Below are 12,923 nucleotides of genomic sequence, written 5' to 3'. Positions count from 1 at the left end.
CAAAGGGGTATAATAATTTTCTTCATAAACCTTGACAGCGCCTATTATGCTGTCTTATATCAAACATGGCATAAAATATTACTAGAATCATTTGTCTTTCGTTTTCATTTTTTACAGATTGCAGTTAGTAGTTGCTTTGGTTCCCGTGATGCCCGTGACCTGGGCGGAAACGTTTACCCTCATGCCACGAGGATCCCCTTAAAAAACTTCTCCCCCGTTCACTCATAGTCAGCTCAAGAACCACAATCATGGCCACCAACGAAGATAGGCCGACTACTATGATTCGTTTTGACCGCAGCGCATGGCCTCCTCCTCCACGCGTTGAGAAAAATTCACTTGTCCAGGCAGCAGCTGATGCACCGATGCTAGCAAGCTGGTCGTATCCAAGGGAATAATAAGTCAGTCCTGCAAGAGCTATGGCATAGCCCACGGCCTGGAGGAACGAAATCGGCGTTGACCAGATCAGAACAGAGAAAACGACAAGCAGAATGCTTTTGAAGATTCCGGTAAGAGTCATGACTAGACCAGAGGTTTTGCCAATCTATGAAAGAATTGTGTATTAGCGTTTTGAGAAAGATCAGGTACAAACGGAGGCTTGAAGTCTAGATTCAAAAGGGCTGAACATACCAAGAATACGCTGGCGACGTTCAGGATAAAAGCAATTGAGGCGTTGAGGAAAAGCATTCCATAGCCAGCGTGGGCGGCGTCTTCCAATTTGAACTTTGGTATTTCGCCAACAAGGGCGATGAGAAAGTTCATCACGGCACAGACAGGCGCATAGTAATAGAGGCTGACGAGAGGGTCCATGTTGAGTCCTTCGCCACTGAGCATGACTTGGATCATAACCACTCGAACAGCTTCGAAGGTGGTGCCTCCAATCTGGAAAAAGAATCCCGTCCAAGAGAATTGGATCTCTCCAAAACTTGAGACAGCAACGCCAAAAACAATAACCAGGACGTTTAGAAATTTAGCCAAATTCGGTTCAGCAACACCCCAGGACCAAGAGGCGAACAGCACAGCAACTGGCGAGGCAGCCTTGAGCATCTGAATGAAGGAGACGGAGAGATAGAGATACACGACATTGGAGCAGATGAGAGAGCCAGAGTATAGCAGGCCAATAGGGAGAATGGTGCGGAGGTAGAGGCGGCCGGTAACGGGGAAATTGCGGCGGGAGTCGAGAAGTGTCGTTGTGCGAGCGAGGATTTGAGTTGCGACGGTTGCGTAGACGAGATGCCAGCAGGTGAGGATAATGGCTAATTCAAGGAGTTAGCACGCAGTCGGGCAATATACCTTTTCCCTTCTTTTCCCAGAACGCGCAGCATGTGAATTCGAACTTACGGTATTCTATGATTGCTTGTTAGCGATTCTCATTCGGTAGATTTGCCAGAAAGACCGAATACTTACTGAACCCGGCAGTGTCTATTAACCACTTATTGAAGAGGATGGTAACATTCGAAAAGAACATCCAATTTCTGCATGACTCGACTCGTTAACCCTCTCATTCATTCGATTTCTTCGCCTCCGTTTCTGCCCGCTTTCGCACACCATTCAAACAAGGGCATGTTTCTTACATTACATGCGCCCAAATAGGGATATTTATCGCGACGGAGGGTATCATCTCCACCATGGGAAGCAAGCCCCCGTTGGAATTTGAGACCGTCATAGTTAGGCTTGCTGGAAGGCGAAATTAAAACCACTGCAGCGTTTGCAGAGGCGATTGAGAACCGAGTACCGCCGTCGTGTTCGGCTCGGCCAAGAAAAGTATTAATTCAATAAACGAAATGGTAAAATGGCTCGTCTCGATGGCGGTCGACTGCCTCTCTCCCGTAGCACTAGGATGCGCCGCCGCTGAAAGTACTCGGCAGTGTGGTGTAAATCCGGGCGAGTAATTAAGTCGTAGTACTCCGTACGTAAGCTTATCGACCTGTCCAATTGAAATCCCTATGCAGCGCTGGAGCAACTCGCTTCGAAATCCAAAATATCGACTGAGATTTTTTTTCCACTTCGTTTTGTTCGTCTTCTGTTTTCGTATTATGCTGCCGAGGCTGGCGGATCGACAGGATCACCGATGCCAAGACACGGCTTGGGCCCAAAAAAAGGTAGAAGCGACTTCGAAATCAAGATGCAGCTCGGGCTCGGCCAAGAAAAGAAAGGAGCAAAAGCAAACTCGCAAAGCTCAGCGAATATAATGAGAAGCAAAATAACACCAGAATAAGAATCAATGACGAAAGATGGTGATCGTTCCCCTCAGCCGGCGCGACAAAAACAGAAAGAAAAAGGGAGAGGAATCTGGCCTAGCGAATACGCAAAGGCGGCAGGGATGGGCGAAGCAGCTCGGCGGGTATTGGAGGAGAGGAAAGGATGAAGAAGAAAGAGAATTTGGGCTTTAAAGGCAAAAGGATGAACTCGCGGCCGGGCGCAGGGCCTGACCAATCCAGATCGGTCTAGATGGTCAGAGTTAAAGCCACGGGCAAGCACAGCAACGTCTCGCGCCTTCCTGGCGTTGGCTGCATCTGGTTTGGCATGGGCAGGAGCTTTCCAAAGGCCCGGCGGCCGAGTCTCATCATGGCGCCCCTAAAACGTTAAACGGCCGCGGAATGCGGTTTGGCAGGCGGGAGCGTGTGTCTGCTGCTCTGTTTCTGCTGTAAGGTACTGTACACGCTACGAGCCGTGTACTTGATACGAGGTACTGCAACGACTAAGTCGCCTAGCACGGGTACGGACGTTTGCCGCGCTCGACTAGTACTGTGCTGTACCTGCCGCCTCAATGCTTGGCTGTAGCTGGAAAGGCTGTGGAGGTAGCGTACGGGCTTCTGGCTATGCACACGTGGAGCAAATCCGACGCTGGAAGAATCGTCTCTCTCACTACACTCTATTCTACCGGCGCAATCACCCGTCTCTGCTGAAGACACTGGATAAAATCACATTTCTTATTGAGAAAAGAAACCAGTTGTCTCTTTTTGGAAGGAAGCAAAAGCCTTAGGTGCGGATAGAGAAAAGCAGAGAAAGGTACAAGGTGTTTCGTAGATGGTACCTCTGCCACGTCTAGATTTGCTTTAGCGGGCCTGTTCCTCTGCCGTATCCACACAGACGGAGCTCAGCAGCTTTCAGCGAATCTCTGCTCCCTCCCCCCACCACCTCGTATCTATTAAGAACTTGTCTAGACTCAGCTACCAACATCCTTCAACTGTAAGAGTTGCGATTCACCGTTTCTAGTGACGCTTTGTCTCCATTGCCGTAGCATCGTCGCGTTCGCCACGTAATGTTCGGGTATCCGATCCGTAGAAGGATAAAAAAAAAAAAGAAGACGGGAAAAAATAAGGACCGGGGATCTCTCCGCCTACGTTCATCCCACACCACATCCCACTTTGTTTTATCTAGCCGCTTTTAGACTCCAAAACAGATAGTAATCACTACCTGAGAACATGGCTACTTTCACAACCAATCTCTTCACCTTGTTGGGTCAGCACTCTTCACAGGCATAAAGCCACAACTAGCATGCTCGTACAGGTCCTGAGCCTGCAACAGAAGATACAAAAAAAGGGGTCTGTCCACCCCCTTGCAACAATTGCTCGCCACCTATAGCCAAGCCTTCTAGCCCCTGGCCTGCACCAGCGAGAGTGGGCGCAATACTAACTAACTAACTAACTAACTAACTGGTGTGTTGTGTACTATTCTGCAGACGCATAAATTCCCTTTCCGTTCATGCTCTGGCACTTTGCTCGACTGCCAAGCTTTCTGCCAGCCGCGGGCTTACAGGTAGCATGACCTCGCTAGCTAGCTGCTGAGGCCGCTAAATCTATGCGGGTAGAAGCGCCATGGTCCTGCACGGGGCACCGATTGGGCCGAGATTCAGGGCGCCCCTGTCTAGCGTAGTGCTTGTTTTTTTTTTCTCCCTCACCTGTGGCCCTGGACCTTTCCAGCTTGGGTTATTATATTCTTGCAGCAAGCCAGCGCAACCCTGCATGCAGCGAGATCCAGACCGGCGTTCTACTACACCACAGGTGCAGCGTCAGGCCTGGCAATGCTACAGTACATAACTTGTGGCAACGAATCTCGTCCACGATATGCTGTCCACGGTTCGTGCATCTGGATCGCCGTAGAATTTCTGGAGTCGGCGCAACGATCATCGTGGATTGTCGATTGTCAGCCCGGCCCTTTCGCATTACTATATTAGTCCCCGTGGCTGTGCAGTCCCCTCCCGGCAAACCCGACCATCCAGCAAATTTCTTTTCGGAGCATCAGTCGCGGGTGACGCAGAACATGGCGTGTCGCGGACATGGGTAACGCGGGCATCTGTAAGCTAGCTTTGCTCTTGTCTTCTGAAGTAAAGAATATTTTCAATGTCTCTTGTCTCATGATGTACGGAGAAAACACAATACTATAGAGGCACCGAGTAGCTCTATGAATTTTACTCGAGCAACCAATACAAAACAGACTAGCATCCTTGATATTGATATTCCAAATTGTAATCGCGTACCGTCCATTGTCCCATCAGCACGCGCTCTCCCGATCAACTATTGAGTCTAGAATCCAAAACTCGCGGACTCTGTTTTTTGAAAATCGAACCAACGCCGTCGCTATGCAATTTAATGATATGATAGATATAGTTGAAGTTTGAGAATGGAAAAGAAAGGCGAAAAAGGTGCCCGGCTCAAATCATCCCAGCTCTGGGCGGCCAAATACCAAATGCATCACAGCGATCACGGCGACCTCAGACTCGTATTGATGAGGCCCTATCCACCTTTGCCAGAATGTCCTCAGATGCTGCTTTCAACCCAACTTCTATAGCGTCCGTCCTTGGCAGTGCTATTTCTTCTTTGGCCATATCTGAAGTTACCGTTGTTGCTGGTGTGAGAGTGGTCGCATCGTCTACTTCACTTTCATCCTGCTTTGTTGAGGCGACTTCTGCTTTGATATTCGTCGGCTCTGTGATCTCGTTTCCCAACTCGGATTGCAAAATCATAGAGGGATCAACGCATTCGTAGAATAGCATAAACACCCCTGGTGATAGGCTCATGACCGTCTCTTCGTTGACTTGTGACACATTCTGGTCGCTCAGCCTCCACCAAGACGAATCTCTGTCGCTGTGGCTGTTGCTCTTCGCTTCTCCCTCTGTGTTTGGATCCGATGGATCGTCATCAACGATGCTATCTGTTGTCTCTTTGGGTGAAATTGCGTTTTTCTCGTCCATGTCGTTGAAATTATCTAGCTTAGAAGGCGGGTATTTGCGATAGCAGATGTAATGCCCATTCTCATGCCGCCCGTAGTGTGTCACAGCTGCTCTGAGCTCGTATATAGGGCCTGTCAATCTTGACTCTCCCAAATCTCCCGCAACCATAGAGGACATAGGATGCAGCTGCCATTCCTCCTCGCTGTCTTCATCATCCTTGTTATCTGTTTTCTTCTCGCTTGCAGGTTTCAATTTTCCAGCACTTCCCAGGCACCATGGGCCCAGATCCAGTGTCGTTGGAAAGTTGACAGGTGCCGAATTCTTGATCATATTAAAAGTCGATGGGTCAAAGACAGATCGATTCACGTGGATAGCCAGGCTTTGAGGTGGTCGCGCAATCACCATCTGCTTCGTCTTCGTCACATTAACTCTGCTTTGAGCAGTGATCTTGCAGCGATCTTTGATCGTCTCTTCGTCAAAGTCATCTTCTTCCAAGGCTGTTTGGACAGCCTCCAACCTACGCAGAGGTTCAGCCAATTGTTCTTTCTTTGAGCCACCCGACTCGAGCCTCTCTACCAGCTTGGTGAGAAGCCTTTGTGCTTTCAGCAGGGTGCACTTCGGACATTCCACTCCCTCAATCTCTTCAACCTTGCTGTATGAGTCTAGTCGATCGTAGAGATCATGATGATTCTTGTCAAGGCCAAGACTAAGAGTCAGGCAGTTGAATGGAATCATAGACAGCCCATCCGAGTAGCCGCACTGGACACAGGCAACCCGTTGAGCCAAAAGGCCTTCCAAGGGATTTCGCACAGCCCTTTTAGAGTCCATTCTGGAGCTTGACGATTGGCTCTGATAGCCGCTATCGTCGCTATGCTCGCTTGTAGAACATTCATCTCTGCTGTTATAACCACCGCCCTCCAGTCCAATGAGTGGTATAGTAGAAGCCAGATTTTTGGCCGCCAACGCTGCTCCCTTTTCGATATCGTCCAAAACTTTTGAATAGTACTCTTGTGCGTCTTGCTGAGTCCATGTGTTCATCGATTTTAGCAAAGAGGGTGTCCATAATGTCTTTCCGTTATTCGATACGTCGTTTAGATCTGCGATAAGTGACCGCAGCGTGTGCGCAACGTTCTTCTCCATGCCATCGCTAACCTCTTCAGCGCCTTTGAGACACGCCGAGAGGTAGTCTGGCATTGAGTGCAGCGAAGCCAGTCCTTGCAGAACGCTATTTTGATAGCAAGAGTTATCTCTGTTTCCCAATCCTGCCGGCCGGTCTGAGTCGATTTTCAGCCCCAAAACGCTGCCCGTCATGGAGAGAGCTCTTGTTCTGGCGCGAAGGACCGAGTTCATAACACCATCCTGGCGATCCAAACCCATCACCCTCCGCAGAGCTTCACTCTTAGCGACATGGTTGCTTTGTTTCGGGGTATCGCGCATCGATAATGTTGATAATGCTGTAGTGGAATCCATCCAGCTGTCGATTGCGAAAAGCAGCGGCGCAGGGATTATAAATACGAGCGCGTCCCATAGGAAGTTACCGATCCGTGAAAAAGCCCCCTCAAGCGATCCGTCGGGGCTAATATATTTGAACAGAAAGGTCACTAGAAGGGCGGCGACAGTAAGAAGAACGGCAACGTCGTTGGTGCGATTAACGGCGTGCTCTCGCGCGTAAAACTGTCGACGGGCTGCGACCTGGTCGTCGTAAAAGGTATCGAACCCGTCCTGTCGCGAATTCATACTGCCAAACTTTGTCTTCTCCCCGGAACCACGCGCCTGTATTCCCGCAAGATTTAAGCTGTCGTGCTGCGGCTCTTGGATGACGATGCTTCCATGGCCAGCAGGGCGCTGCGCAAAGTGTTGTGATAGCGACTGTAGATCTTTCGAGGACTCGATACGCCGATCGGAAACGCCTAGCTAGAAGAGCTGTGAAGTCGCGCAGCAATAACAAGGTATCGCAACCTGGAAGAAAAGTGTATTGCAAGAAAGGTGACGTGATATGGATTATCGTAATTCGTCCAAGTATTTTTAATGAAGCTACGAAATATTACATAGTGTGGACTCACCAGCTAAGAATAGACCCCGGGAGCCGGATTATCTTCAGTAGCTAGCTGCTAATACGTAGCCTGTACCAAATCAGCGCTTGTTTCACGTGGCTAAATACAGGGCATGCACGCAATATAAAGATGCAGGAACCCTTCTAAATAGGGCATATAATACAAGAAGTCCTAAACAATTGCCTCACGCAGATGAATAGATATGACTTTTATATTTTCTGCTCAAAAGATATTACCTGGCGGTGGTTCACGAGTAATCCAAGTATATAGAATGCAAATCGGTAATATTAATCGACCTAAGCTTTTTGTCCTTTGTCAATGTCTGCTATTATGAAGCACTCCGAATTCAACTAGTAATGCCACTCCGCATGAATAGATACGGTATGAATTGATATTAGAAACAAAACTCCAGAGGACATGTAGATATATTTCTACCCCAGACTCTTAGAGCTAGCAGTTGTATTACCTAATGGCAGCTCACCCCGGTAGCTCGACTAGCCCGTGCTATCGTCTCATTGCTCCATATACCTATCTGGGGCAACTTCTTCCGCCAGGTCAGTGGAATCAAGGACCAGTTCTTGTCATATCATTTTGTTCCTGCTCAAGCCATGCTATTCTTATTGAAAAGCCGTATCACTGTTGGGTACGTAACAAGAATTCCTTATCTCCATGCATGAACTTTGAGTTGCTCAATCTTTTCCTCTACTTGCAGCTCCGGCCGCGGCCTGCGTCTCAGTGGTCGGAGTGGTCTCATTCCTCGGCATGCCTCGGCTGCTGTCTCAAGACCACGATTCTACGCAACAACTCTCGAGGCGGGCTCAAAGGGGCTCGTTTTTAAGAGCAGCGAGTCTGGATCTCCTTTTAAAGCAGAATTGTAAGTACCGGCATCTCTCTTTCTGCTTGGTAGCGATGTGTGAAGTAGATCGCTAATTTGTACTGCCAGATCTAAATTATGGCTCCGGTGTGTGCGCTCACATGCTGCATATGACAGCATCAAGCATAAAATGTGACACTAACCAGCGAATCTCTTTGTGCAGCGACAACTGCCGCTGCGCGCAATGCGTAAACCAAGACACCCTGCAGCGCAACTTTGATACTTTTGCGGTAGCCATTGGCCCTTCAAAGCTCGTTTAGGATGTTGCCGAATAGTTGCTGATTGGCTGTGCTTTGCAGATACCGAAAGACATTTCGCCCAAAGAGATATCCCCAAGAAGTGATGGCGTCGACGTTTTATGTACTTGAGACCCAAATTATTCACTCTAATTCTATGCGATGCAAACTTACTCATTACTATTAGGGTCGGATTCCCACAAGAGTCACTATCCTTGGTCTTGGCTGAGTCTCACTCTTCACGACATTAGCAATAGGGAACTTGTAAATCAAGAGTGCGTAACGCTATGTACCTATTAGTTTTGCTTATTAGGTAACCTGACACTGTACACAGCACAAGAAAGCTATGGGGCGCCACGATAGCCTCAGCTCCTCCAGAAGTCCGCTTTGACGATGTCATGAGCGGTACTTCTCCAAAGGGAATGGCCGACTTAACCAGCAAGATTGCATGTACCGATTGCATTTACACAGTTGATCGAAAGCTAACCATGAATAGCGCCAATATGGGCTGTGCTTCGTTACCGACTCGCCAAAAACTCCGGAGGCGACAGAGAAGCTCCTGGAAACTATTGGACCTATACGAAACACGCACTATGGTGGCTTTTACGATTTCATCCCAGATCTAGCCCTCGCTGATACAGCCTACACCAACTTGGCTCTCCCAGCGCATACAGATACAACATATTTTACGGAACCTGCTGGTCTACAAGCTTTCCATCTGCTGTCTCATACACCACCTACGAATAAGCCCGCCGATGAGGTGCTAGGCGGCCAATCGTTGCTCGTAGATGGATTCCATGCTGCTGAGACTCTTAAAAGGGAATCACCAGAAGATTTTGAGATATTGCGCAAAGTCAAGCTCCCATGGCATGCTAGCGGCAACCAAGGCGTTGCAATTGCGCCAGATATGCCATATCCCGTGATTGAAACCAATGGCGGCAACTTGCATAGGATCAGGTGGAACAACGATGACCGAGGTGTTGTTCCCACGGATATCGATGTGGATGCGTGGTATCAAGCGGCACGAAAGTGGGATGAGATACTGAGGAGTAAAGAAAGCGAATACTGGTTCCAGCTTACGCCTGGCCGAGTACTTAGTAAGTGTGCCGAAATTAGTAGAATTGAATTCCGTTGTGATACTAAACTCTTCCCAACAGTCTTCGACAACTGGCGAGTACTTCATGGGAGAAGCGCCTTTGAGGGGCTGCGGCGCATCTGTGGCGCTTATAGTAAGTCTCGCAATTTACCGTTTCGCTGTTTAAGCTGTCTTCTAGAGGCCATATAATGAGGAAATGCTAATATTCTGGAAAAATAGTCAGCCGTGATGACTTTATCTCTCGCTGGAAAATGACCAATTTCCCGCGAGAAGATGTCATTGCGTCGAATATGCAGCTACGATAAAGACTCAATAGAAAAGATCAGATGGATCCATGTAGATAAGCTCCTCGACAGTGTAAAAAGCGAGATAAAAATAAAAGTACATCAACCATACTCTGTAGACTCACCGAAGATTGAGGCTGTAAAGTGAAAGTGTCTTTGCGGAATGGATGCACGCCACATTGATTCCGCTCGTGATTCCGGTTTAGACGCCATTCGTGATGCCGCTTAATGAATAGGATTCAATCACGGCAAATGGCCTCACTCAGCTGAAGCGCTTATCTTACCGCCTCCTTTATATCACAAGCAAAAAGTAAACAATGACCTGAATACACACGACCATACATATTTTCCCCCACCACTATGACGTGGGGATCTTCAGGCGCAACATCCCGACTTAGCCATAGTCCGGCATCGCAAACAGAGAGGGATCCGCTACGGGGCTTTTGCTACTGGCGGAGTATCCCAAGACGTCGTTGTTTGGCGGGGACCATTGATAACCGAAGGTTCATAATCATTGCAAAGGACCAAGGGAGCACGAGTTTTAAGTCGGAATTCAGGTACCAGACGAGGAACAAGCTATTAAGCGGCAGACTATTGCTGGATAAATGTCAGATTTAATATTGCCGGTATAGCTAGTACATAGTAGCACGTGTGCCAATCCCACCGTAGCATCGAGCCGGTATGTAGGAAGCAGACAGGCCTGCTCCGTAGATATGGAGCAAATGAATCATCAATGTCAACGTGGGGTCAGCAACGAATCCCGCCCAGCTCCACATGGACTAAGAGACAAGCCATCTTAGAGAAAAAGAACCCCAAAAAATAACGAGTCGACATTGGAGCGCGTGTCAACGCGGCCAAATAGATGCGGTAAATGTCGCATGGAGGGTCCCGCCGTCAGAGTCTCGGTCTCATGGTTGGAGACGGAGTATCTGCGGAGGGTAGCGGCGGCTATGAAGGCCAGACAACGATGAGGAGGAGTTGGAGGTTGGAGGATTATAAAGAGGGCGTGGCTCTCCATTCTCCCCGCAGTCGCAGTCTTTCGCGATAGCGTCACTTTGTTTCCAAGTTACTTTGCAGTCTTGATACCCTTCTTGTTTACTTCTTTCCTTCGTTTCTTCAAGATTATCCCATTCTGAAGTTAGAGACAATACAACTTTCTTTATCACAAGAAATACATTCAAAATGGCGGAAATCACCAACGGCGCTTTCAAGCACGACAACTCCCCTGTTCCCAATGTCGAACGAGTTCTGCCCCTCTTTTCGCTCAAGGGAAAAACCGCAATTGTCTCAGGCGCCGGTGCTGGCATCGGTCTCGCCGTCGTAGAGGCCTTTGCAGAGGCCGGTGCCAACGTTGCGATCTGGTATAACAGCAACAAGCAGGCCGAGGAGTCGGCTGCATCCATCGCCAAGACGTACGGCGTCCAGTGTGCGTATTTCCCATCGTTTCTCTATACATCTTCCTAGAGTAGGAACTTGGGGTGCACTGCGTTGTTCGATTTGCTAAAACGTAATTTGAAAAAAAAAAAAGGCAAGGCGTACCAGGTAAACGTTACCTCGCCCGAGGCCGTCGACAAGGCCATCGCAGATATCGTCAAGGAATTCAACGGCCGCCTCGACGTCTTTGTCGCCAACTCAGGCATCCCATGGACCAAGGGCGCCTTCATTGACGGCCCTGCCGATATGGCCCGCGATGTCATGGCCGTCAACGTGGACGGTGTCATGTGGTGTGCGAAGAGCGCCGGCGCCCACTTCCGCCGACAGAAAGAACAGGGCACGACGATTGACGGCAAGCCTCTCGAGAACTACACTACTGGAAGCTTCATTGCGACGGCGTCAATGAGCGGCAGCATCGTCAACATTCCGCAGCTACAGGCTGTCTACAACAGCTCCAAGGCGGCTGTGATCCACTTTTGTATGTCACCAGGGTCCATGATATCCGTCAGCCACATACTCTTTTGTGACGGCTTCAGGGCTGCATAGAAGCTAACAAGAACTGTTTAGGCAAGAGTTTGGCCGTCGAATGGGTTGGATTTGCCCGAGTCAACACCGTATCCCCTGGATATATCCTGACCGAGATTTCTTCCTTTGCGCCTGCGGAAACGAAGAAGGCGTGGAAGGACAAGACTGTCATGGGGTAAGTTTCATCTTTCTGCTATAGCTATAAATAGGGCGAATGCTAATATTCGTACAGCCGCGAGGGTCACGCCGGAGAGCTCAAGGGTGCATACCTGTACCTGGCGAGTGATGCAAGCTCCTACACGACCGGTCTTGATATGATTGTCGACGGCGGCTACAGCCTCCCATAATGGACTATATCCACCGATGCGAATAGAAAACAATGGTTAAAGGAAAATTCAAAAAAGATTGGGAATTAAATGGGCATGGTCTGCAATAGAAAATAGAATTGCTGCGAAAGATTGGCGTCTCAGTATAAACTACTATATCACTATGGCAAGATAGTATCACCTAGATCGATAAAGATGCAGGTACACAATGAAAAATAAAAGGGTTTCTGCCAATCCGAGCTTTGCTCGCCCAAATGACATCAACTGACTATTGCAGTTACGATTGTATGAGCTCAAGTTTACCTAAGCAGCAGAGGTCCAGCAGCACTCCGGACGCAAGCTTCCGTTCTTCAGGGTCTGGTGGCGGCGGAATTGGAGCGGGGCTCCAGCGGGAACCCGTACTAGAAAGAGGGGCAAGGCCAGCCTGAAGATGAAGCCTGAAGGAGATTTGGGGGCCGCCTCGGTGCAACACACGGGGCTGCAGAGCGCATTTCAAATCAGCCGAGCCTGCTGAGGGAGATTCAGCAATACAAAGCCTGGAGTTGCGGAGTACTTGGCAGATCGATGTTGGTGGACTGTTAGTACGGGGTACTTCTGGTAGCGTGCTAATATGGCAGCTCGTATTAGGTATGGGATAAGGAAATAGGGATAACAGTGATGTCAATGAACTTGCACATCCCCCGCCCCTTTCTCGGAATACCTTTGGTGCGAGGAAGATCTGGAGTCTATAGTGCTTGTCTACCTGTTAATATATCAATAAGAGATTTTGAGATGTCTCGGAGGTGTATCAAGAGTGTAAATACGCAGCCAAGATAAGGTAGTGACTCCAGAAATTAAAATATATACATGGATGCCAAAAATAACGAGTTCCGTCAGCCGCATGTAAACTGCGGGCCAGAACCGTGATTGGGCTGGAGGCCG

The 12,923-nt window shown here is 48.9% G+C and overlaps 4 protein-coding genes across 4 annotated transcripts; 2 read left to right on the top strand and 2 right to left on the bottom strand.

The window, feature by feature from the left end:
• Nucleotides 1–124: 124 nt before the first annotated feature.
• GGI43DRAFT_378719 (triose-phosphate transporter family-domain-containing protein) lies at nucleotides 125–1,465 on the bottom strand (the record flags this gene model as incomplete). The annotated part of the gene is made up of 4 exons (XM_083202738.1): nucleotides 125–541; nucleotides 628–1,253; nucleotides 1,339–1,344; nucleotides 1,405–1,465. 4 exons carry the CDS (start codon nucleotides 1,463–1,465, stop codon nucleotides 125–127), a joined length of 1,110 nt encoding a protein of 369 aa, XP_083066352.1.
• A 2,912-nt stretch (nucleotides 1,466–4,377) lies between these two features.
• Nucleotides 4,378–7,312, bottom strand: GGI43DRAFT_22634 (ubiquitin-specific protease UBP1). The gene has a single exon (XM_083200442.1). It carries the CDS (start codon nucleotides 6,908–6,910, stop codon nucleotides 4,715–4,717), a length of 2,196 nt encoding a protein of 731 aa, XP_083066351.1. The 5' UTR covers nucleotides 6,911–7,312; the 3' UTR covers nucleotides 4,378–4,714.
• A 205-nt stretch (nucleotides 7,313–7,517) lies between these two features.
• GGI43DRAFT_391081 (uncharacterized protein) lies at nucleotides 7,518–10,450 on the top strand. The gene is made up of 10 exons (XM_083204393.1): nucleotides 7,518–7,870; nucleotides 7,940–8,101; nucleotides 8,171–8,188; nucleotides 8,265–8,331; nucleotides 8,401–8,461; nucleotides 8,525–8,612; nucleotides 8,672–8,783; nucleotides 8,834–9,434; nucleotides 9,495–9,566; nucleotides 9,653–10,450. Exons 1-10 carry the CDS (start codon nucleotides 7,836–7,838, stop codon nucleotides 9,736–9,738), a joined length of 1,302 nt encoding a protein of 433 aa, XP_083066350.1. The 5' UTR covers nucleotides 7,518–7,835; the 3' UTR covers nucleotides 9,739–10,450.
• Nucleotides 10,451–12,236, top strand: GGI43DRAFT_391075 (uncharacterized protein). Its single transcript, XM_083204392.1, has 4 exons — nucleotides 10,451–11,143; nucleotides 11,246–11,629; nucleotides 11,719–11,851; nucleotides 11,909–12,236. Exons 1-4 carry the CDS (start codon nucleotides 10,900–10,902, stop codon nucleotides 12,021–12,023), a joined length of 876 nt encoding a protein of 291 aa, XP_083066349.1. The 5' UTR covers nucleotides 10,451–10,899; the 3' UTR covers nucleotides 12,024–12,236.
• Nucleotides 12,237–12,923: the final 687 nt, after the last annotated feature.

Source organism: Trichoderma evansii (assembly GCF_050947405.1).
Source record: "Trichoderma evansii strain SZMC 28006 chromosome Unknown GGI43scaffold_1, whole genome shotgun sequence".
NCBI lineage: Eukaryota > Fungi > Ascomycota > Sordariomycetes > Hypocreales > Hypocreaceae > Trichoderma > Trichoderma evansii.
The sequence above is the reverse complement of the archived record's forward strand: the minus strand, read 5'-3'. Positions and strand labels throughout refer to the sequence as shown.

What these genes read in the sequence shown, in the direction of transcription:
- GGI43DRAFT_391081 (XM_083204393.1), top strand. Translation starts at nt 7,836, where the DNA reads ATGCTATTCTTATTGAAAAGCCGTATCACTGTTGG. An exon ending in GCAACTTTGATACTTTTGCG is followed by an intron (nt 8,332 to 8,400) that starts GTAGCCATTGGC and finishes TGTGCTTTGCAG; the next exon opens with ATACCGAAAGACATTTCGCC. An exon ending in GCGCATCTGTGGCGCTTATA is followed by an intron (nt 9,567 to 9,652) that starts GTAAGTCTCGCA and finishes CTGGAAAAATAG; the next exon opens with TCAGCCGTGATGACTTTATC.
- GGI43DRAFT_22634 (XM_083200442.1), bottom strand. Translation starts at nt 6,910, where the DNA reads ATGAATTCGCGACAGGACGGGTTCGATACCTTTTACGACGACCAGGTC.
- GGI43DRAFT_391075 (XM_083204392.1), top strand. Translation starts at nt 10,900, where the DNA reads ATGGCGGAAATCACCAACGGCGCTTTCAAGCACGACAACTCCCCTGTT. An exon ending in GGCGGCTGTGATCCACTTTT is followed by an intron (nt 11,630 to 11,718) that starts GTATGTCACCAG and finishes AGAACTGTTTAG; the next exon opens with GCAAGAGTTTGGCCGTCGAA. An exon ending in AAGGACAAGACTGTCATGGG is followed by an intron (nt 11,852 to 11,908) that starts GTAAGTTTCATC and finishes ATATTCGTACAG; the next exon opens with CCGCGAGGGTCACGCCGGAG.